The sequence below is a fragment of the Acanthopagrus latus genome, chromosome 21, assembly GCF_904848185.1.
Source record: "Acanthopagrus latus isolate v.2019 chromosome 21, fAcaLat1.1, whole genome shotgun sequence".
NCBI lineage: Eukaryota > Metazoa > Chordata > Actinopteri > Spariformes > Sparidae > Acanthopagrus > Acanthopagrus latus.
In genome coordinates, this window is record NC_051059.1 from 10,176,811 (window position 1) to 10,200,008 (window position 23,198).

The 23,198-nt window shown below is 42.2% G+C and overlaps 2 protein-coding genes across 5 annotated transcripts; one reads left to right on the plus strand and one right to left on the minus strand.

Annotated features, from left to right (window-relative positions):
• Positions 1-1,138: 1,138 nt before the first annotated feature.
• On the plus strand, positions 1,139-7,728 carry angptl4 (angiopoietin-like 4). The gene is made up of 7 exons (XM_037084038.1): positions 1,139-1,802; positions 2,647-2,757; positions 2,885-2,981; positions 5,354-5,467; positions 5,654-5,749; positions 5,989-6,273; positions 6,385-7,728. Exons 1-7 carry the CDS (start codon positions 1,149-1,151, stop codon positions 6,567-6,569), a joined length of 1,542 nt encoding a protein of 513 aa, XP_036939933.1. The 5' UTR covers positions 1,139-1,148; the 3' UTR covers positions 6,570-7,728.
• Positions 7,729-10,087: 2,359 nt separating this feature from the next.
• Positions 10,088-23,032, minus strand: LOC119011490 (dipeptidyl peptidase 9-like). 4 transcript variants are annotated; one of them, XM_037084650.1, is made up of 21 exons: positions 22,855-23,032; positions 20,436-20,514; positions 20,097-20,335; positions 19,776-19,888; positions 18,968-19,141; positions 17,552-17,723; positions 17,015-17,125; positions 16,089-16,217; positions 15,941-16,002; positions 15,745-15,845; positions 15,426-15,603; positions 15,128-15,287; positions 14,920-14,999; positions 14,224-14,376; positions 13,611-13,746; positions 12,942-13,087; positions 12,705-12,851; positions 12,473-12,625; positions 11,924-12,066; positions 11,491-11,602; positions 10,088-11,214 (listed from the first exon to the last, which is right to left on the minus strand). In XM_037084650.1, exons 3-21 carry the CDS (start codon positions 20,317-20,319, stop codon positions 11,122-11,124), a joined length of 2,586 nt encoding a protein of 861 aa, XP_036940545.1. In that variant the 5' UTR covers positions 20,320-20,335; positions 20,436-20,514; positions 22,855-23,032; the 3' UTR covers positions 10,088-11,121. The 4 variants fall into 4 exon arrangements, with proteins under 4 accessions (XP_036940545.1, XP_036940544.1, XP_036940542.1 ...); XM_037084649.1 differs by having other exon boundaries at positions 17,552-17,720; positions 20,423-20,514; XM_037084647.1 differs by having other exon boundaries at positions 20,423-20,514.
• Positions 23,033-23,198: the final 166 nt, after the last annotated feature.

The following is a 23,198-nucleotide window of genomic DNA, read 5'->3' on the forward strand; positions in this document are numbered from 1 at the left end:
TTATCGCCAGAAAGATTATAAAGAAATTCTGTCATAGCTGTTAGAGATGTTACATTATGATCTCTTCCATCAAATAACATGGTGACACTTGTGCTTTATCAGATGTACAATTTACATTTTATAGGTTAGTGGGATTGTAATCAGGCTAATTAAGATTTAGGAAACTAACTAATGAGAATATTATCCACTTCTATGACAGGAAGCAATGGTTTTCTTTTATAACTAATCTTAAATTGGCATTTTTTTTTTCTGTTCAGCAATTTATGACCACTTTTCCTAAAACTACCCTGCCTTGTTATTCATGAAAATAATTTCAAGAAGATATGCTGCATAAACAGCACATGTTCCTAAAAAGCAAGGGGAGCTTATACAGAGCCAAGTGGGACAGAGGAGCTGGAGTTATAACATGATCCAAAGATCGTTAATACACAGAGATGAGTGAGTGAATCAGTGGGCTGAAGAAGAGGTTCATATTCTCCCCTCAGACCAGTCGCTCTATAAAAATCTGGGCTTCATCTTTCATTGGTGTCAGTGTGTGTGGTCCTCTCACACTGCAGCCCAAAAAAGCATTCTTTCACTTTTGCCCTCATAATTAAAAATCTTCTTCATTTTTTAGGCTTCAGCTCAAATCAGGCCAGTTTACAGTAAATGATTGGCAAGATTTCTGCAGGTCTATGTTTGTTCTGGACTCGCTGTGAATACTGAAGGAACTCTCAACAGGAGCAATCCGTAACTTATGAGCTCATTCTGGGTTCTGTTGTCATTAACCACCAATTTCAGGGTGTTCCTGTGCTAATGGATGGATTAGCTCACGTATTCAGAAAAACTCCACATGCTAACACTTTGTGTTAATTCAGCATTGCTTCATGATAAAGAAATACATTTGTTTCACAGCTGGGGAATATCAAATGTTTCGCTTCTTCCAGTGCATAATGTAGTCCCTGTCTCCCACAGTGCTGAGATGAAAGACAATCTTTTTGTTATATCATGTCCCTCCTCCGCCTCTGACATGAATAGTTAACAGAGAGGTGGAGGAGGGACAGAAACCTGAGAGTGACTGCACCCCTCCCTCTGCTCGGCTGGCCAATGGCAGGCAGCTCACAGCTTAGACATGAGGGCTGTGAAACTATATAACAGTGGTGCTGTGAATGTTCAGCCAGGAGCCTGAGCTCGCAAATCCAAGTCAAGAAGACAAGACCAGACACTGCAGACTTCTGCAACAGGAAAACACACTATTAAGAGCAAGATTTCAACTACTTAGGACAACAGCAGCAATGAAGACAACACTGGCAACTCTGACTCTCTGCCTGGTGCTGCTCATGGCCACAGGTTTCCCCTTCGAGAGGAAAGGGGGAGCACAGTCCGGCAGTGCTGCCAAGGAAAAGCGTGTACAGTATGCAGCGTGGGATGATGTGAATGTCATTGCCCACGGCCTGCTGCAGCTGGGCCAGGGGCTGAAGGAGCATGTGGACAAAACCAAAGTCCAGATGAGGGACATTTCCAGCAAGCTGAAGGTCTTCAATCGCACGGTGACCGAGCTGGGGAAGGAAAGCCAGAAGCTGCGAGTGGAGGGAGAGGCCCTGAAGGCTCGGGCCCAGGGGCTGGAGGACAGAGAGGGCCAGCTGCTGAACGTCACAGCCGAGCTGAGGGAGAAGGCAGAGGAGATGCAGCAGGAGAGGAGGGCGATGAGCGAGAGGATGGGCCGGCTGGAGGAGAGGGTGGACAGCATGCTGCAGGGAGGCGCTGGGCTGCCTGACACGGACGCTGGTGCCAAGAACAACAGTGATGCTCGCAACATCCAGGTGAGGAGGCACAAGTTTCTGTTTTTGGTCACTGATGATGATAATTAATTCCAGAAGACTGTTAAGATAAGGGCAGTGAATTAAGCTAATCTGGGAGGAAAACTGAGCAAATCAAGCTCTAAAATGTGTGTGATACACATTATCATATACTCATTACTTCAAGAGATGACCATGAAGGCAAACAAACTATAAAAAGCTGTTATCCTGTAGCAGATGGTAAGGGGACCCTTCGTGTACAGTATGCATGAACAGTTGGCTATTATAGTGGGGGTGGAGGCTTTTTCCCCAAGCTCAAAGACAGTAAACCAGTGGGTGGTGGGTGTAGCGGAGTGGAGGGGGGTTGGTTACGAGACCTGCGTTGCATTGAGGAAGAGCGTGCAGTACGTGCGGGGAAACACTAAAGGCTTCCACACAAAGGGTTCTGCAGGCATCAGCTGCAAGAATGTGTGAATAAATTAACACAGCTGTGAGACTTTACAACCTGGAGACTATTCGGCCATGTGGCACAATGGAAGGGGCTTATGAAGCAGTACGTGAGCCTGAAAGGCTTTACAGCGGGATGGAAAATCCCGCGCTATAAGGGAGTTACATAACCTCACCGCGGTCGGTTGGAAAGAACAAATGCTGGTCACTGAGGGGTGGAAATGTGTTTGAGGTCTGTTTCGCAGGCTTTGCAATGAAACCCCGCAGGTGGCTTGTTTTCTTGTGTTAATCCTCGCGTCTGCTTGCTGATGCCATAAAAACGTTCTCAAGCACAGTGGGCACATTTTACGCACAGACGCGGTGTGGAATAAAGTTTATGAAATACTAAAAATGTGGTACTTTTGTCTCATTTTTCCATCAGCTGATGCTGGAGGCTCAAAACAGACGCATTGATGATCTGATGGAGCGGATCAGACTCCAGCAGGAGAAGCTTGACAAGCAGAATGTGCGCATCAGGACGCTGCAAAGTCAGGTGAGGAAGCCTTAAGATTACACATACAACGTGCAAACTAACCAAACTGCTAACTATTGCAAAGCATTTTTTTTTTTTACTTTGTTATTTCCAAAATCTCATAATCGTTTCTTAACTTTTTATTCAGGTCCAGCAGTCACGACAAAGAAGCGCATCCCTGGGGAGCAGCAACACCGACGGCTCCGTGCAAAGTGGCGTCGCAGAGCAGCGCGACTCACCAGTCGGTAAGTAAAGCCAAAATCCCCTCTTGGCACAATCTTAAGTCGTCTGTAGAAAATCTGACGCCAAATGTGGCAGACCATCTGTTTAGGTCAGGCCATAAAGACGCTTAAATCACGAGCAATTAAAATCAAGGAATCTAATCAATTTGGGACACGCTGCTCTGCTCAGCGTGACGCCACAAACATCAACTGCCTGACTGTTTGTAGAAGCTGTGTAAAATCCTAATGACATCATTCAGGAAAGTAGCATTAACACGATTAAATTAGTTTAAGAAGGTCCCACTTTTAAGATAAAATATCCTTATTTTTATAGCCACAGTGCAAACTTATTCAGGTGTCTAGACAGAAAGCACTGGCTTAGGGAAAAGGGGAAGTTAACAGTTTCTGAATGAGGCTCAGTCCAGTCTATGGCCCTCACACTGTGCCTTACAGTCATTGTGAAAGGCAGTGAATGATGCCCTCAGTGTGCATCCACGCCAAGCAGCTGCTGCTCCCTTCTGAACTTCACTGTGACTGGACCAGCAGTCATAATGAGTGCTTTCATCCAGACTGTACTGGCCCGGATAACAAGCCAACTGGGGAAGAGTTGAGACGCACATTCAGCTTCCTCACCCACCACAAGTTGGTCTGAAATAAGCTCTGTTTAGACTTCAAAGAGAATGAGAGGGACGACAGGAGAAAATGCAGAATAACACATAAATATATGGTTATTGAAATAGCAGATCTTATTAGTCAGAGATGAATAAAACTGGGATAAACTGGAGTGGGTTTAATGTCAAATCTGCGTTTCCAGCAGCCACAGATGAGAAGTGGGTGAAAGGCGAACCCGTTGAGATCAGTCAGCCAGTACAAATCACAGTAAGACCTCAGAGCTCTGACATCAGCAGGATTTGATGAATGAGGAAAAAAAAGAAACAAGTTTCTCTGGCAAGGTCTCAACTGGGGGAAAGTTTGCTGGTCTCTGAGAGTGTTCAATCAGGGTCACACAGCTCAACAGGATTACTCACACTGATCATTTCTGTTGGCTTTGTTCAAATCTTGCAGTGTTCCTCAGATTACTGCCCTTGTGCCTGAGCCAAGAAAAAAAAAAGGAGGGAAAACCAGGTGGAAATGGGAAAAGGCAGGCTATATTTATCTGTGAACTTTGTACAGATATCCACCACTGTTTTGAAGACACGTGCCTCCTCCCTCTTCCCACCTTTTCGTGTAAAACAAACAGTTGAACATCCCTCAAGAATGAGCAACCTTTCCCCTAGTTCTGTCAGGGAGTCAGACATCCCTCCTCCTCCCTCCTCTGGGGTCATCCTCTCCTCTCCTCCCCCATCCCTACACACAAAACACCCCCACCTCCAACTCCTATTGTAATGAATAAGAAGTGTGCTAAAGCTCAGGAGAACCCCTGACCCCGAGGCACACTACAGCCAAGACTGGCCATAGAGAGTTCAGGCCTCTAGAGGAAAGGTCATTGCATGCAAATGTGGCATTGTGCTCACACTGAAACAACAAACAGCATAATATCCAACAAAAACGATCAAATAAAAAAAAAAAAAATGCAATTTATTGGATTTCAGGATATCAGAGGGTTGCTATTAGTCTCGTGCCTCACTGGCCACATGGCAGCTCTGAATTGACTCCGGGGGTCCCCTGCTTTGTGTTACTGCCATCTCAGATGTCCATCTACAGCAGCCCCTATCCCCCCTCACCACACTCTGATCACTCCCCACGCATGCAGCAGCCATGCACTGCTACGTCACCAACTTGCTGCTGTGCACGTGAGGGAGGTGTGACAGGCGAGACGGGGGGGGGACCAGAGACGGAGGGGGAAAGGGGGTTGAGGAATGTAAAGGGTAGTAGTGTGCAACTCAATAGCCTGGTTGAGTCTGCTTGGGAACTGGGAGAAAGGTCATATTTATAGCCGAGAAAGAATTCTCACTGTCCCTCTTGTTGTGGCTAGATAAAATGCTCTATCAGGCAAACACTTCTATCCCCAGACTTGCTGATTAGAGCACTCATAATATAGGTATTTGCAGACACTCGGCTCTTGCAGTGCAGGGCAATGTGTTGCTGTGAGGTTCCCCAACTGTGAATGACCTACTTATGAATCCAGGGTAGAGTAAACAAGTTAAGATTGACAGGCCAGAGTAATATGTCACAAACTCCTTCAAAACAGATAGAAAGAGATCATTCTTGCAAACTTACAGACTCATTTTTGCCTGTTCATAACAACCCAGTTGTGCACAGTGTTAACATGTCAAGTGTGTCATGTATAAATAGCATGACCAGCAGGGTAGTGCAGAGGACTGTGGGGCTTTGCAGTGATATCATATGATGTTCGTCTCAACATTGACGTTTTCTTCTTCTTCTTCTTCTTCTAGAGATGGCATCAGACTGTCATGAGCTGTTCCTCAGAGGAGAAACCACCAGTGGAGTCTACACCATCCAGCCAATGAATGCAGAGCCATTTGAAGTGTTCTGTGAGATGAAGGCTGGTAAGTGGAGTAAAATCCCAAATTCAGCCCCTTCTGTATTGTATAGTGCAGGTTGGCCAGCGATTACTGACTAACTGAGCAACGGACTTCAAACATTAGAGTTCAAAGTCTCCAAACTGCAAAGAAGCTACTGTTTTGGTTGATACACCTTTTTTCTGATCAAGCTTTTGCTGTCTTTCTCTCCAGATGGTGGATGGACAGTGATCCAAAGGCGCCAAGATGGCTCAGTGGACTTTGACCAGCTATGGCAGGCCTACGAGAACGGCTTTGGCGGCTTGAATGGTAAATGCTCTTTTTGACCTTGGGCTCACTCTCGCTAACGGCAGAACTGGACTGGACAGGTGCTAGCTGGCCTTGCCAGGGTCAGATTAGTTCACACAGCATTACTGTCTTTACAACCACAGTATCAGAGAACTGTAGCTGGCCTCCATAAGCATTTAATCACCGATAGGCTTGAAATGGATCACAGGGGATAGAAGTTTGCTCACGATTTCTCTCCCCATGCTTTTCTTCTTTCATAGGAGAGTTCTGGCTGGGTCTGGAAAAAATCTACTCAATTGTTAAAGACGGTGGCTACATCCTCAACATCAAGCTCTCCGACTGGATTGGTGACTTAGCAACCGTCCGTCTCCCCTTCCGTCTGGGTGGAAAGGAAACCAAGTACTCTCTCCAGATACAGAAGGCTGATGCTTTCAGCGTTTTGGAGACTTCCCTGGGGACTGACGCCACCTCCTCCCTGCCTTTCTCCACCCGCGACCAAGACAACGACCAGAAAGACGACACCAACTGCGCTAAGCACCTCTCTGGTAAGATGAACATGACAATCACAATGATAAATGCTTCTGTTTGTTAATGTTCCTTTGTTGGCCAGACCTCTAAGGCAGCACCTAACCTGACATTGTCCTTTGTCTATCTAGGTGGCTGGTGGTTTAGCAATTGCGGTCGCTCCAACCTGAACGGTAGATACTTCCAGAGTCCTCCTCCCAAGCAGCGGCACCAGAGGAAGCAGGGCATCTTCTGGAAGACCTGGAGGGGCCGCTACTATCCTCTGAAGTACAGCATGATGATGATCGCCCCTGCTGCAATCCAAAGCAAGTCTTAAAGAATAGAGACTTAAAGAAAAAGTTGAGACAAAGAGAAAGGGGGGAAAGAAGTAGATGTTGGACTATTCTTTCTTTTTCTTGCTGCTTAGTTGATGAGGCAGAGGTTTCCAAATTTTCCTGGTTGTCTCCCTGAAAGGAGGACCTCATACCAGAGCCAAAGCCCTCAAAACAGAAACATAACGAAGTCATGATCAATGAATTCCAGGTTTCCACTGCTGTGTTCTCTGAGAGACGAGCAGATTCCTCCCTTGCGCCAAGAGCCACAGATGGAAAAAATTGTATACCTTGCACCACTGCAGACAATTCATTCCGTTGGCATGAAGCAGGGGCCCATTGACAGGAGCGTCACAGGGCAAGTCACGGCCTGTCTACTGTGCTGTAAGCCACAAAGGATTTCCAACAAGACAAGACTCATCACTAGACATGTGGTATTAAGCGGGCTGCTGTTGAGTTCAAATGTGGTTTTGTAGCGAGGAAACAGCACTGTCAGGTCAAGATCACCTTGAAAGCATGCATGTAGGACTGAAATACAGGCTGATTAAGCAAGCCTTTTAAAAACCCAATGGTGCGGACCAAAATGGTGACTCAATTAACACAAAGGGTCATTTTCCACATGAACATGATGAGATTAGTGTTCAAAGGCATTATGTAAAGTTATAAATCACTGTAAACTAGGATTACGGTGCAGAAACTGTGTTAAGACTGATGTTGGAAAGCAGTTTGTGGGGCATTGAAGACCATTCAGCCTTTTGTACTATATATTTTCTGCCAGCAATTTTGAATCAAATTAAGCATGTTCTTCACTGACATATTTTTTTCTGTGGAGAGTCTGAAACTGTTAAGTCATATTGACTTACTGTACGATGAGAGATGTGTTTTTGTACATAGTGTATGAAGGAATGTCACCTGTCTTGTCAGAAATGTAACTGTTACTGGTCTGTTTTGACGTTATCTATTGTCCTGTGACTTGAGAGTTTGTGATTGTAGATGTTCTCTTTCCTTATTTAAATGCTGTAAAGAATCAATATATATATTTCTGGTGCTGCCTGTTTGTAATTTATATTGTCTATGTTGTGTTTCCCAGATGTAAAATTGTTTTATATGAGAAAATAACCATTTTTTGGCCATAATAAGCCAATAAAATTGATTTAAACTTAATATGCCTTTTGTACGTGTACTATTTCCACTAAGAGAGTATACAACAAGAAGTATACAACAGACACAACACAATCAGCTTAAATCAGAACTACAACAAACCATTGAGAAATATTTGATAAAATTACATATGGAAAAAGTTCCAGCTGCCCAATCTGTCTGCCACTAATGACGGAGGAACACAAGAGGACATTTCAAATTGTTCATTTAACTTGAAAACAATTGTGTTCTTCTCAAAAAAATTCATTTTTGAAAAGTTATCCCCTAATTCAAGACCATTTATATGTTTAACCAATCCAACCACACCTATATCTAGATAGGTGAGAGATGTTCTTTGGAAACCAGCAGGCCCAAACGCATTCAGTCTCACTGAACCACACATGGCAGATCTCTTGTATCTAAAGATTTTAGCAGCTTAAGCAAACTTCAGGAGCCTCAAGGTGTCAGCTTCAATTTCTCATGGCACCACTTTCTGTTTGCTTGTTGGGCTTAACCGTCAGTGTGCTTCATCCATACTGATCCTCCAAGCACTGACAACTGGTTTAGGATCAACCTCTGTAACAGCTGATCAGGTGAGAGTGTGTTCTGGACTGACCTCTTCTCATCAGTTTAGCTGGTGAAAGTCAGTGCCTGGCTGTCATTGGGACAGCGCATTTTACCTGCAGAGGAAAATGTAGAGTAACTGATTTACTAACAAATCTCTTGTATGAAATGCTCTATGACTGTCACAGAGCAATTATGATTACAATTAGTTCCATTTAAACTACTTTTCTTATGAATCCAGAGCAAATATCCTATGCGATCCAAAATTTACCACATTGTCTTTAGGGAGTATTTGTTGTCAGAATTTGTGGTAGAAAGTAGCATTAAAGGCCTACTTCAGTAAAAAAAGAGACAGTAAAGATACTGACAAAGGAAAGGTTACTGAACATTATTTTAGTAAGAGTGAAAGACAGTCACATGAACATTAGTTGAGTAAAAGCCTTAAAGTAACTGATATTAAATGTACTTCTTATCAGAAGTAATTCCCTCACAATAAATGTACTTAAGTATCAAAATAGAATAGGGGGGGAGAGTAAATGCATAATGCATGTATTTTCATTTATGTATATATTGTACACTATGGGACAACCGATTATATAATGAGGTATTCTGTATTTATCCAATTATCTGAATCAGTGTGTTACTACTTTGGCTCTGATGCAGCGGTCAATCTGCAAAGTAACTAGTAACTAAAGTTACCAGATAAATGGTATAGTAGGAGTACAGTGGGGTAAAAGTACAGTATTTCCTTCCAAAATGCAGTTAATCAAGTGGAAGTATGAAGTAGCGCATAATGGAACATTTTCAAGTAAAGCACAAGTAGCCTCAAAATTGTAATTAAACACAGAGCTTGAGAAAATGCACTTAGCTGGATTCCACCACTGACATAGAGCTTATTAGCATCGAATAGCTAGCGGCCTTTTAGCCTAGTTTGGCTTAGCCTAAAACAGGGACATAGCTGGCATTATGAATGTAAAATCATGAAATAAATTAACTGCCTACCAGCAATGCTACAGCTGTTATTATCACCAAAATGTAAAAAAAAATAAAAATAATAATAAACAAACAAAAAAATAAACCTGTAAATACATAGCCCCCATTACAAGATAGTCATTTAAAATTCTGCTTTTGAACAAAGTATGTATAATATAAACAACAGATTTTTGTTACCTTCTGACAGAGACAGGATCATGGTCAGATTTTATGCTAAACTAGCTAACAGACTTCCGTATACGTAGCTTCGTATTTACGTGGTGGCTCGGCGTTGTTATATAACTCGCTGCAAAGGAGCCAATAAGTTTGCATATTTGCCAAACTATTCATGCAGTCTGTAAGGTGCCGAGTTCCAACACCCAACACTGCGACAACCTACTTGTTAATGGTTAATACTGAGGCTGAGTAACAAGTGCCAACGATGGAAAAGGGAAGCCGATTCTGTTATCTAACCACTGCATCACTATCAGATCAAGGTTAGGCATCAGTCACCTGTGAGGAGCATAATAATTTGTTACCATGGCAACTGCGCTGTCCACAAAGGAAGGGGGCAGAGAGATCAACATCTGTTGCTTCACTGCTGTGCATGGTTGAGTGCTTGAAAGCCCCTGTAGGGGTGGTTTAGTCAGGTGCAGCTCTGATGTGAGTAGGAAGATGTGAGGGGAGGTGTATAATTAAGGATCAGAGTGGGGAAAACACACTGGAGTTCAGTGTGTTCCCTAACAAGATAGAAACATGAAACAGGCCAGCAGATGCCGTTACTAATATGTACCATGCATATATAACGTGCAATGGCTTGAAAAGAAGAGGGCAGTCAAAGAGAGCATGTGATTGATTCATACATTTATTCATCATCATGTACAAATTGTATTCCGGTGGTACAAAGCTGTTGTAAGACTCCAGTGCTCACCCTCCTGTTGTCTTTATTGCAGTAAAAAAAGGAAATACCAGCATGATCAAGAGTCAAGAGGTACTTTGGCAAATATAAATTATGTGTTAAGAAGGCAAGCAGACATCTCGAGCAATGTGATGTGAGGGGAGAAAAACGTCGCAAGAAACATCAATGAGCCGCGTCTGTCGGCGCTCATTATAAAAATAATAAAAATCCATAAAATGTTTTATTTTAAACAACACACACTTAAAACAAGTGGACAGGGGAAGAGTAGCGCTTTTCTTCCTTTCTTCACACTGCAAGGTACAGACTCATGCCATGTTTGGATATTGCAATTCTGTGTTAGTGTGTCTCTGAGTGTCTGTGTGAGATAAACTGTGTTTTTAAATGTATTATAGTTTGGCAGCTAATATCTGCAAATATCTGTATAGATTTAGCTTAATATGTGTGAACTGTAACCCCATTTCTACCGCTGACTCCAGTGAACAAAACAGGTGGAGCAAGGGGGGAAAACAACACGATAACATTTGGCAAAAACCATTACGGTTGCAGAGATGAGGACGTGGGTGAGCGATGAGTCAATGTGACACAGCCTACAAACATTTCTCCATATGTCCTTGTCTTTGTTCAGCTTTCAGGGTGAAACACCAAATCTCTGTGCTCGTAAACCATACCCCAGACTGTACACGAGGGGGGTGGAAGGAGGGGAGAGACCGAGCGAGCGATTGAGGAACAGAACAAGAGACAGAGAGCGCAAAAGAGGGAAGTAAAGTGGAGAAGTTACATGACTAGTTCATAGGAGAGAGTGGCTGCAGAGCGTCTGATAGACTCTCGGTGACACGGTGAACACTTGAAGACGTCGGGGTCAGGGTGGGGGACATCAGGGAGAGTATAGATGGGCGGTGAGCTGGAGGGGTGAAGGAGGACAGAGGGGAAACTAGACTTCACTTCTCCCCTGTTGTCTCATTTCAGAGGTATTGTTGTAGAAAGTGCAGCAGCATTATCTCGTAGTGCTCTCCAGACTCAGGGCAGCGAATACTGTGTCGCTCATTGGGATATACCTGGAAAATTGAAACATGGCAACCAAATTACACACCGATTTCTACAACACGTCTGTGTACTGTGGAATCCTGAAATTCTTAATCCCAAATGTGATTCGACTGTATTTTACGACCACTGAACATCACACTGTACATATGAGGTACCAAGATAACAAGACATTTATGTTGTTATGCTAATCATGTCAACGTGGTCCCCCTAAAAAAAAACAGTCTAAATTTCATATCACAACTTGAGAAAAATGTGTAAATGGGTGGAATAAGGCTTGTGATGCTTACCTGAAGCTGGTAGGGCTTCCCAGCACGGATTATCTGTGACACTAGGAAATTGGTGTGGAAAAAGTGCACATTCTCATCTAGAAATCCATGGAGAATCAGCAAACGGTTGGGCCTGGAAAGCAGGGGATTACATGGTTAATGTGACTTGTAACGATATAAAAGAGTTCCATACAATAGTAAGACATACAGTGCAAATCCTGAGGTGAAATAAAACAATAGTGAAAAAGCCTTCATGGATCCAAAGAATTTCAGCAACTTTGTAGTTTGACTTCAGCATCAAAGAGCAGTGCTCCAACACGCTATTTATCTGGCCCTCTGGGTTCTGACTGAAGCAACTTGCCAATTGCAATAATACCTGAAGTATTTACAACTTTAGCCTTAAAAAAGGTCATTCTACACTAGCAGGCCTGCTTGTTTTAGTGTGTGTACTTACTCGCTGGGCAGTTTGTCCACATGCAGTGCCACCGAGCCTTCCTCGTAGCCCTGCTGGTTGTTCTCAGGCACGTCCATGTAACGCTCTGTGTAGCCCGTGTCGTAAGCCATCCACACAGTCACCGGGGCGCCTGCAATAGCCAGCTGGCAGGGAAGCACAACATAGACAGGTGAGATGATAAGAAAAAGAATGTAAAATAAAAAGTGAAACAGTTTATCTTACAGTGTGTTGAAAGAGGGCAACTCAAAGAAAATGGCAGAGGAGGAAGGATGTATCTGCAGATTTCCTTACTGCATGTAAGCCATCAGTTAACTCATTGTGCAACACAGACACCATGTGGTTGCAAATGGCAACTACATCAGAAGTTCAGTTTGGAAACTTCATTCTGAAGAAATCAAGCAATTAATTCTATTGAAAGTGTATCACATAGTGATATACAAAAGATAGTCTTCTTTCTTGCAAAAGGAGACAACAGAGAATGCTCACAGAGAAAGCGAGCTTATGGTTTCAAGATAAAAGAAGTTCTGACGGACAAAGATGCCTCCTTACCTTGAAGACATTGGGTCGCTGGATGAGGCCCATGAGAGAGAGGAAACCACCATATGACCAGCCATGAATGGCAACACGGCTCAGGTCCACAAAGTTGAACTTTTCCGCTACGTACTGCAGCCCCTCCACCTGGTCTTCAATCTCCACCTGGCCCTGAAGAGGCAAAAAGACAGATTAGTTGTGCATATTTTTACAGCTTTTATTTTTCAAATGTAGTTATCTGACTCTTTACCATTTTGTTTTTTAGTGCTCCTTCAAATTCAAGGCCCCTCTGACAGGAGCCCCTCCCGTCAATGACAACTACAGCGTAGCCCAGAGAGGCTAGCGTGTTCAGACGGAGGTACTTCATCCCTTTGAAGGAGTTGTTCACCAGCTGCACCTGAATACATATACACAAACACACATTTGTTGTTGGCAAGGTCAGAGCAACTTTGCAAATGCAAAAACAAGCAACATCACTTCCACAAACCTGTGGGCCTCCGTACACGAAGAGAACAGTCGGGTGTTTCCTGCCAGGTTGCAGGTTGTGAGGTTTGTACACCATCCCGTAAAGCTGGAAGCCAGACTTCCCTGGAAAGTCAAAAATCTCAGGCGGATTGTAATCTCCTGGGCAACCTGGAGGACACATTAACACATGTGGTCATTAGGTTGGTATGTTCTTAAACTTTCAGGGATCTGTACTTTCAGTACAGATTATAAATTAGGATAAAGGGACACTTTAATCAGGAACTGTTCTGTGAGAGTGACAGTAGCTGTCATCCTAACACATCTATAAAACATTCAAACAACAAAAGGCTTCCTCATCCCTCGTACTTTTAATGATAAACGGTAATCAACACTGCTGCCAAGCACTCATGATGCTCCAAGTGTTTTAGCACCACATAATCTGATTGTCGTCAGGATTGTCTGGAGGACGCCATTGTAGATCGAACTGACCGTCCTTCATTTAATCAAAGCCAGACCTCAACCTTCCCCGACAGACTCGTCTCTATTGATTGTTCCAGAAATAAAACCACAGATAGTTGGACAACCTTCACACTTGGCAAGCTTGCTCTCCCAGAAAAGTCCAGTTATACATAAAGACAAACTCGATCAGAAAACTTCTTTTTGGCAGTTGGTTAAGTCACATCCTGTTTACCTGGTGATTCCATCATGCTGGCCCAGAACTCAGGCACCATGTGCAGCGGGTCACCTTCTGAGCTGGTCAGTTTGTAGACGTGAACACACGGAGGTGTACTCACGTTGCTGTAGTGGCTGACAAAAAAGTCAAAGTTCTGCAGAGGGAGAGAGAGGACGGATAAATTCATGATTTGATTTGATTTTTAGATTTTTCAGCACTGACAGCTATGCCATTGTTTAGCTATTGCCATCAGAATTTTTAGACATAATTTGATTTTCCCCTGACAACGGTCATTTACATTCTCAGTTTCTCCTTTAAAAAGATAAGGTTTTCTTCCAACAAAAGCTTGACATTATCCTGGTGACTTGTAAATTCAAGCGGAGAAAAAAGAAATATTGGTAAAAAATCTCTAATCCTCCTCTTGATTTCAATTATCAAAACTGAATGCTAATTTTGATTGATTAACGATATAGGATCTAAGTTGTTAAACACTTAGTAAGCAACACTGTTTGATGGATCAGTCATTATAGATACATGCGGATAAGCAGCTAGATGAGAGAATAAATTAATGGACTGATGAAATGTGTATTTAAGTATTTGTACAAGTAGGTAAAAAGAGAAATGTTTTTACCTGACTAACAGAGCAGCTATGAGAGAAGCCAGGCTTGGTTAGTCTGACCACATCTCCAGGTGAGTCACAGCTGACCACGTAGAGGTGATGCTCCAGAGGAGTGTCTCTGGTGCCCTGGAAGTACACCAGCTTTGATGACTCATTCACCCAGATCTAGCAAGGGAGAGAAGAGCGAAACAAGAGAGGAAAATGATAAGACAATCGCACTGAAGTTGTGACATGTGGGGTATTGACTGCGTTCTTAAAATCTGTTATGTTTACTACTAGTTCTTATTAAGAGTTCAAAGGGCTGACGTTTTCACACTGGTATCTGGTATACTAGATTAAATCAAAGGTTAAAAGAAGTTAACTTGGTGTTTTGAGAGTGTTTGGTGCTGTTCATATCCACACTTGGTGAGCAATGTTTGATTTGACAGGACTTTTTTTAGGATGATGCACCATCACAATGTTCCTTATTTATTTTTGCAGCAGCTCGCCCTCTTCATTCTCCCTGTAGATCATTTGACCATTGCTGCTCTGTTTCTCTGATGAATTCTGTGTGTGTGCGTCTGTCTGTCTGTGTGTGTCTGTGTGGAGGGCATGAACGCCATGACCTACGTCAGTGTCTTTACTAAAGTCTGAGTGGGAGTGTCCATTATAAAAACCAGTAAGAAAACGAATGGCCCTGTACTTAAACAATGACGGACTTTGTCTAACCTTGGAACCATGTCTTGCCAGCACTTCCCATTCTCCGCTGGTCAGTGTAACCTCTTCCTTGATTGCACATTTGAAGTCTCCTGCAGAAAGCAGATAACAGAATCAACATGCTCCTTGAGTCACTGCGCACTCTGACATACACTGTGATTACAGGATGGTTTGATATGATAATTTCAAGTTAATGCAGGGGCGTCTCTAAGTTTCTCACCCTCTATGTGGTGGTAGTCATCTGTCCAATGGTAGCAGCCAGGTTGCAACAGAGATGTGATTTTATACAGATGGCTAAAACCAGTTTTAGACTCATTTATCCAAATGAAAGTAAACTCATCTTCTGTCGTTTGAATAAATGGATAGAATATGTCGTGAACCTGCGGAAAGAGAAGAACAGCCAGTTACTGACTTTTTACAGCAGAAGAACCTTTATCACAAGAACAAGAAGTTCATTAGAAACAGCACAGATATCAGTTTTAAGGTGACTGAAGAGTGCACCATGATAGAACACCCACATTAATCCAGACGTCGGTGGTCTCTTCGTAGATTATGTATGGCTGTGTGTTGCTGGGCACGGCTGCGAGACTCTCCTGCCTCTGAACTGGGTCATCTGTGACAGGGATGAAGAGGGCTGGAGGCAGCAGGACCAGCTGTAGTTTTCTCTGACTGCGGTCCAGAAGCACTGCCCAGCCGCTGGGGGGGGGGACACAGAGCAGACAAAACATGAAGGGTTGCTTTATATATCCAGTCATTCATGAAAGCAAATGCTCCGTAAGAAACAACAGGAATCACGAACATAAGCACTTTCCCATTAAAAAGCAGGTTAACACTCACTATTTTCCATCGCTCGTCCATCCTACCCTTGCGATGTATTCTGTCCCCGGAAACAAGGTGGTGAAGGGGACAGCAAGTTCTTTATCTTGCGTGCTCACAATCTGCAAGTACAACCGAACAAACGATAACATTAGGAATGCAGAATAATTATTATAGAGAAGAAAGAAAAATCAGGTAGAAATAGTGAAAGACTCACTCTTCCTTGATGATCTGTTTTGATCTCTGCCAGTTTAAGGGTGGCCGCGGGATTTTTGCTACCTGGAAATACAAAAATAAGAAACTGATTTTATATACATGCTCCTAGGCTGTGTATGTGTGTACAGAATGCATAGAGCTACACTGACCTGTACGTGGATATCTGTATGCATCTGCTTTCCGCTCTTCCAGTGCCGGAGATGGAACATGAATAATCTCTACTTCCGTCTCATCCACCTCTTCATACAGCAGGTACAGTGTTTTACCTCCATTAGGGTCTGAAAAGGAAGAAAAAAAATAATCATCTAATTTGAGTCAAGCGTATACAGGAAATAACATGCGCAAGTTCTAAAATAACTACATTTTACAGGTTGAGGTGAAATTATAAGCTGGATGTAATTTATTTACCATTTTGTAAGCCAGAAAGCTTCATGCCATGTAACATTAGGCATTTTTTGGGCTGTGTTTACTTGGAACTTGGAAATTTCCAACCTACTACAATAAATGATTGAACACCACTCACAGTCAGAGATCCTTCTTGTAAACTCAGGGAACCCTAATTAATTTGTGAACAGTATTTGAATAAGGCTAGTGAATGAACATTTAGACAAGTTCTGTAAGCAAAATGCATAATGGCGTCCGATTACTTCATATGTCATGTCATTTTCTTCATTTCGATTTTATATGCAAGAAAACTGCACTGCTGACTTTTCAACAGCATTTGCATTTATCAAAGAGACATTAGTTTCTTACAATCAGCCATTTTTTGTTTACATTTGTTTTGTCTTAAACCTTGCGTTCCAACTGCAACCCTAACCCTAACTGGAAAGCAGCATAAGAACGCAATTTTGAGAGATATTTTTATGGTTCCTACCCCAGAGTGGGTACCCCCCCACACACACAAGAGCAACATTGAGTGATGTAAGTGTATGCTGATTGGTCACAGCAATAACCCAGTGCAGCATTGGCAACCCCCATTTTTAAAAACCTGTATAAAATGTACCTTTGTACCCATAAAAACAAGCATTTGTTACTTTGGATTGACTTGAGAGTATTTAGGATACAAAGTGCTGACCTGCCACTGCTGAGGGGCTCCACCAGTAGCCAGTGAAGCGGTCAAACTCTTCTTGGATGACAAATGTTGCTACACCTGCAGACTTGGGGTCCTCCTTAACGCTATCCACACCTGGAAAAATAAATAAATCAAAGGGGAAAAGCTTATATATTCAATGTTACTGGTATAATGCTAAACATACAAATTATTAACAATCTTACACTTTATCTTGAAAGATAGGATAGAATAAGTGGAATCATAGGAGAGCCCCAAAAAAGATAACAATCTAATCTATAAAAGAATAAGAAAATAACTGTAGAAATAAAGAGGAATTAATAAGGATTAAATAAATAATTTCAAAAAGTGAATCCGCATTCTTGTAACTGTTCCCTAAGAATAAGGCATCCCAATTGTTTTTCATTTCTATGATGAAGTGTGAAATGAGAGCTCAGTTACAGCTTTATGGTAAGTAAGGATATTAAGGCATGTAAAGCTACTCCTCACATTACATTTTGTTGCTTACTCAAACAACTCAAATGAAAGAGAGAGCTTTCAGACCTTTGTGGCAGTAAGTGAGTCTCCTTTCCTCGCCCGTCTTAATGTGGGCTATCCACAGGTCATTATTGTTGATGAAGGCTATGAAGTCCGGGTCTCCCGGGCAGATCTTGGGGTCCATGCGGGTTCCTGAGCACTGGGTCTTGATCTCCACTGGCTTTACAGGAGCAGACTGCTAAAACCAACGTACACAATCTTAGTCAAAGTCAACCGAAGAAGGACTTCTGAATGTCAAGATACAAGAGAGGAGACCAGTTTGTCAAAAATGGAGACAATTTCATACACATTAATAGGTACAATGAGCTGCATCTCAGGAATTCCTCCACTGTGAAATTAAATGTGGTGAAAAACAACCGCCTCCTGATATTTATAATACAAGCATGGAAATGAAAGTTCTGCCGATATACAGACATTTTCACTTTTCAAAGATTTAATAAGGTGAACAACTTCCTTTACAAAATAATAAATCTGAACTTCTCAGGAGGATGCAGCAGGACTGAACCACACCTCTTAATCTCAACTAAACTGAATTAAATACAGTATAATATAAAAAGGATGGCACATCAGAACTCACCCACCCTATCTGAGAACAAATTTAACATTACGAGACCTTAGCAGGTTGAATGTAGCTTATCAAAGTTACTAAAAGCACAAACAGGGAAGTACAAGAAGGCCATGTATGAAGGTGTGCTGTTCACAAACAGTAAAAACAACAATTAAAACAATCAATCAGTATCCTAAAATTAAAAGCAACTGCTGACACTGGACCCCTAACATCAATAACAATGATCAAGAATCACTGGCTTCGCAGACTATAGGTTTAAAGATTCCAGCAAAACCTATTCAGTGTCTGTGACAGCCATGAAAGACTTACCGCAGAGCTGTTGTTTGTGTCCATAAAACACAGCTAAACATAGCTGTAGATCAACAATTTGGTAAAAAGAGCACAAAACCCTGAACAAAAGTAAGAACACTAATATGACCTTTTGATCATCTTCCCCCATAACATCAGTTGCAATGCACAGTTATTAAGAGCAGATCAGTAGTAATACAGATTCAAACATATTCAATACCAGAACATTCAGGTTAGCTCTAGACAACAGGATTGTATTAATATAAAAAGTGCATTAATTATAATAGAATCATATGGCAATACACAGACTAGGAAAGAATTCATAGCCAAGAACAAGTAGCCATGGTTTCATATTAATGAGGTAAAAGACTTCAATAATTGATGCACAGCAACAGCATAGCCCTGCCTTGTAGATTGTTAGTAACATCCTTCCTTTTAAGTTAGAACACATGTCAGTATTCATCACACACCACACAGCTGGACAGTGGAAGTTTGAACCTGCATACTTTTACGTTGCTCTGAACTAAATCTGCCCTGAGTATCTAAGGATTCCTAAATTTACTCACAATGAAGCCATTGTTGCCTCCATCCTGACAGTAGAAGAGGCTATTGCTGGCCTGGAAGAGGAACAGGCCTGTCTGGGCATGGTAGTCATAGGAGGTGATACCAAACGCTCCGAGACGTTTACGCTCTCTCAGCAACTCCTCCTCTCGAGAGTAGGCCCCCTGGTGTGGTGTCGCCTTAAGAGAAGCATCAGGAAGTCAAATGTACAACATCAGTATGAGCGGGAGAGACTTTTTGACAAGTCTGCTAGGATATATAAGTTCAAGTGTGCTAACATACACAGCATATTCATGTGCAAAAAAATCTGTTTCAAAAATGGGGGATGCTGTGTAAAACATAAATAAAAGAAGTATGCAATGATTAACAAATCATGTTCGACCTTTATTTGACTGAATATAGTAGAAAGAGAACATATTTACTTGCTTAACAGACTATAGGTGCAAAGATTACTTGCTCGGAATTTGATGCCTATAGCACACAAATAACCACAGCATCACAGCTTTTTGGTGACTTGGGTTCTATCTAACAGAACTACACTAAAGTGACCCATCCACAACTTTACAGTGGATGTACAGTACAAGCATTCCTCTCATATCTTTCAAGTTTCAGATCATATCTCACGTTGCTAAAGACAGCTACACTGGCACCCCTCCAGGGGCTGCTGATCTAGAAGTGAAACTAAAACTAAAAGAAAAAAGGCTACAATCCGTTTTTAAATGGGACTGCAGCAGAACAACCCATTGGGAGACATCATCACCCTGTGCTGTTTGGTACTGGTACTACACAAACAGGAAGCGAGGGGGAATTCACCTGGAAGTGATCCAGCATCTGTTTCCATGACAACACTAAGAGGGCCTCTTTCCGGATCTTCTTGGGGATTTCTGAGTAGAGTAACGAGTTCTCTCTGCTTCCATAAGGCATTCCTGGTCAGCACAGAGTAAAGAAACAAAGTCGATGTCACCAACACCAAATATCAAAAGCTTGTGCTAACAGGAAAAGGAGAAATTCAACATGGCAAATGTCACGACTGATGTCTTGTAAAAGGAGAACAAAGGCGTGGTATGCAGAAAATACAAATCACACGTCGACGCAGGGGGATTCTGTGCACCAACGTCAACAGCGATGGCTTACCGAGGTAGTATAACCGGTGGGAGTGGGGTCCATTCTCATCCTTCTTCTGCACAAACTGGAAGTCATGGGGAGCCTTGTTGGCAATCATTCCCGAGTACTTCCTGCTACAGTGAATGATGTCACGAAGGCCCTCCCATGTGTGCTTCTCCACAAAGAACTGAGACGGGACATCCTCCATCTCCACCACCTCCGTGCTGTCCGAAAGGCCGTCCACAGCCGTCATGCTCACTGCCACACAGCTGGATGTTGACATTAGAAAAGAAGTGATAAGTACTTTATGGAACTGATGGTTTATTCAGAGATGTAACATGACGCTTATACTGTACCTTTTCCAGATACCTTCTTTATTGTCACAAAGTTTGACCTTCTTGACTCTATGCATTCACCGGTCAACACGCCTCACTCCCACTTCTGTAACCTATGATCAAAGTACAGCAGTGAGATCATCAAATATTCCTAAATACAAAATAACAGAGTCAGAGTCAACCACGGTCACTCTCGTGCAACTCATTCTGACATACTGTTTCCTTTCTCGACTGATGAGACATTCATGACTCAGGGACAGTTTAATATTTTCTCTCTTGTATTGGCCCTGACACACTATGATACAAATAATCTAAATGGGCATTGAGGAGAAGCTGAAAACCCTAACTAATTCATGCCAGCTAAAGAATATAGACTCAGTAACTAGTGCTGCGATAGTACAGGATTTTCATAGTACAAAAACAACGTTTTTTAAAGTATCGGTATTGTATTGATGTTGGCAACACCATTGGATCAGAAAGGAAATCATTGTCATCACACATCACTTACAGGTAACGGTATCACACAAGTATTTGTACACTGTTGTTGTTGTCGTTGCTGTTGCTGCTGTCATTACCCCAGCCAAGGAGGTTCTGTGTTCACCCATGTCTGTTTGGTTGGTTGGTTTGTCAGCAGGATTACACAAAATCTACTCAAGGGATTTCCTCACAACTTGGATGAAAGAGGAGTCTCAGCCTAGAATAGACCCTTTAGGACTTTTGGTGTGGATTTGGATGACGGGAAAGGAATTTTTAACTTTCTTTTACATTGCCAGATAGCGCGTTCAACATTTTGGTTTATTGCTCAGTGAATGAGGCATGGATCTTGATGAAAAAAAAATCTGTTTTAGGTGGCTGGTGTCTAGAACTGGGCAAAATCAGATGCTGATCCAAGATCTTGTGATCTTAAATTATGGCTGAGCAGTTATGGGTAGTTTCATTCAAGTGTGGTACAGGACTACGGAGTCTGACATTGGATGAGTCTTGTTTCAATCAAAAGTAATTGTTGGGCTGTGACAGAGGTATACACTCTACTCATGCCACTGTAGTTATTATAATTGTTTTAATTATCATTATTGTTTTTGTCATTATCAATTATAGTGACCCTTGAGGGAGTGTTTTTGTTTTTTGGTTGAACAAATATTTAATTACAATTTTACAAAACAGTATGTCCTGACAGACATAAAATTTGATAGAAACTTGAAATATATACAACTGCTCTAATATAATAGAATTCAAGGCCCTAGACAAGCAAATGTATGTGGCACGATAACTGCCGATTTGCATACCATGATATACCCTGAAACCCTCTCAGAAACATGGAGCCACATATACTAATACTACAGACCAGACTGAACGTGAAGGATCATAATTCCTGTCAAATCTCTCACGTGTTAATCTTTGGCAAGCACAAACACAGCTGATAAGTCTTAAACTCTGCTAAAAGGTGAAGTACAGGGTATAGGGAATACCCCACATTCCCTCCTTTATCCCTCTGTGTTGGGTAAGAGATCAGTATGACGCAAAAAGCAGAAGGAAAATATATAAATAACTGAAGTGATTTTCTTCTGTGACTGTTGTGAAGTTCTGGCAAGCTGGGCTGAGACTGTGGGGGAGGCAACTTAAATCTGTAAATAAGTAACACTGAGCTCACAGCAAATACACTAACCAGCATAATACCTCAGCTTGAGTCATCAGTGCCTTAAGGAGTCAAATCAACAATAATCAGCATTACAGGTTAAGCTGTCACCTGGTTCCCACTGTTAGTGGACTGAGAAGTGTATTTGTGAATGGGTCTGAGCCTTAATGTACATCTGACTGTTTATGTGCCTTTACAATCTTTCACAATGTCTGTGTTGTGTTAAAAACCTCTCCCGAACATCAAACTTTAACTTACTGTGGCCTCGGTGTTATTATGTAAAATATGTTTAAATTGAAGGAATTACATGGCACCTTCACAGATATGGGGGAAAGGCCCTATTCGGCTCACCGACTTACTTCAGGCTGTAGTAAACTCATTTTCAGAGTTGCAAACAAGTCGGGAGAATCTTTCAAATACGCCGGTACCGTTAATGTTAACAGTTAGCTAGCCTACAATAGATCTTTGTTCTCGGATTTCAACTACTCAGTCACACCGGGAAAAGCACCGGCAAATGCATTTGTGTTAAAAATTTAGACGGCAGTAAGGTTACTCACAATTGAAAGTGAAAGATGAATCCCCAAGCTGTTAGAAAATGACCGTTATCAGGCCGTGGCTATGTTTAAAAACCTTGCTTAGCTACATTTTGACATGACAGCTCCTCTCTGTCATTTTCGCTCTGAAGCTAACTACCGTTAGCTAGCTACCTAGCTACGAACAAGCTATCCGCTAGCTAGCGGTTTCCGATATTTCTGTAAAAACAGACGCTTTGACGACCGTCCCGATGAAACAAGCTGCAATTAAGGGGAATACTTACCAATCTGGCCACTGTTTCTTTAATCAGGTTCTAGACTTATTAGCTCGGTGTCAATAAACAGATTGTGTAACAGCTAGAGGTTGTATCCATGGCCCAGAGTGGCCACACACAAAATGTAGCTGGCTCTCAGCTCGGAAAGAGGAGGAACCTTAGCCCTGGTGGAGTACACGCCGGTGCTTTTTCAGGGCCGCACTGCCGCTCTGAGGAGGCGTCAGTGCGAGGCGCCATGTAGCAGGACTTTTTATTATCCAGAGATCGACTCCTGTTCCTTATGTATTTATATAAACATTTTTATGCGCTTCACAACAAACATGTTTGACACGTGAAATTATGCTCATTTATAT

What these genes read in the sequence shown, in the direction of transcription:
- angptl4 (XM_037084038.1), top strand. Translation starts at nt 1,149, where the DNA reads ATGTTCAGCCAGGAGCCTGAGCTCGCAAATCCAAGTCAAGAAGACAAG. An exon ending in GTGATGCTCGCAACATCCAG is followed by an intron (nt 1,803 to 2,646) that starts GTGAGGAGGCAC and finishes TTTTTCCATCAG; the next exon opens with CTGATGCTGGAGGCTCAAAA. An exon ending in CTGCGCTAAGCACCTCTCTG is followed by an intron (nt 6,274 to 6,384) that starts GTAAGATGAACA and finishes TTGTCTATCTAG; the next exon opens with GTGGCTGGTGGTTTAGCAAT.
- LOC119011490 (XM_037084647.1), bottom strand. Translation starts at nt 20,478, where the DNA reads ATGCATAGAGTCAAGAAGGTCAAACTTTGTGACAATAAAGAAGGTATC. An exon ending in AGCGACCCAATGTCTTCAAG is followed by an intron (nt 12,067 to 12,472) that starts GTAAGGAGGCAT and finishes CTTCCCTGCCAG; the next exon opens with CTGGCTATTGCAGGCGCCCC. An exon ending in GTGGACAAACTGCCCAGCGA is followed by an intron (nt 11,603 to 11,923) that starts GTAAGTACACAC and finishes CCTGCTTTCCAG; the next exon opens with GCCCAACCGTTTGCTGATTC.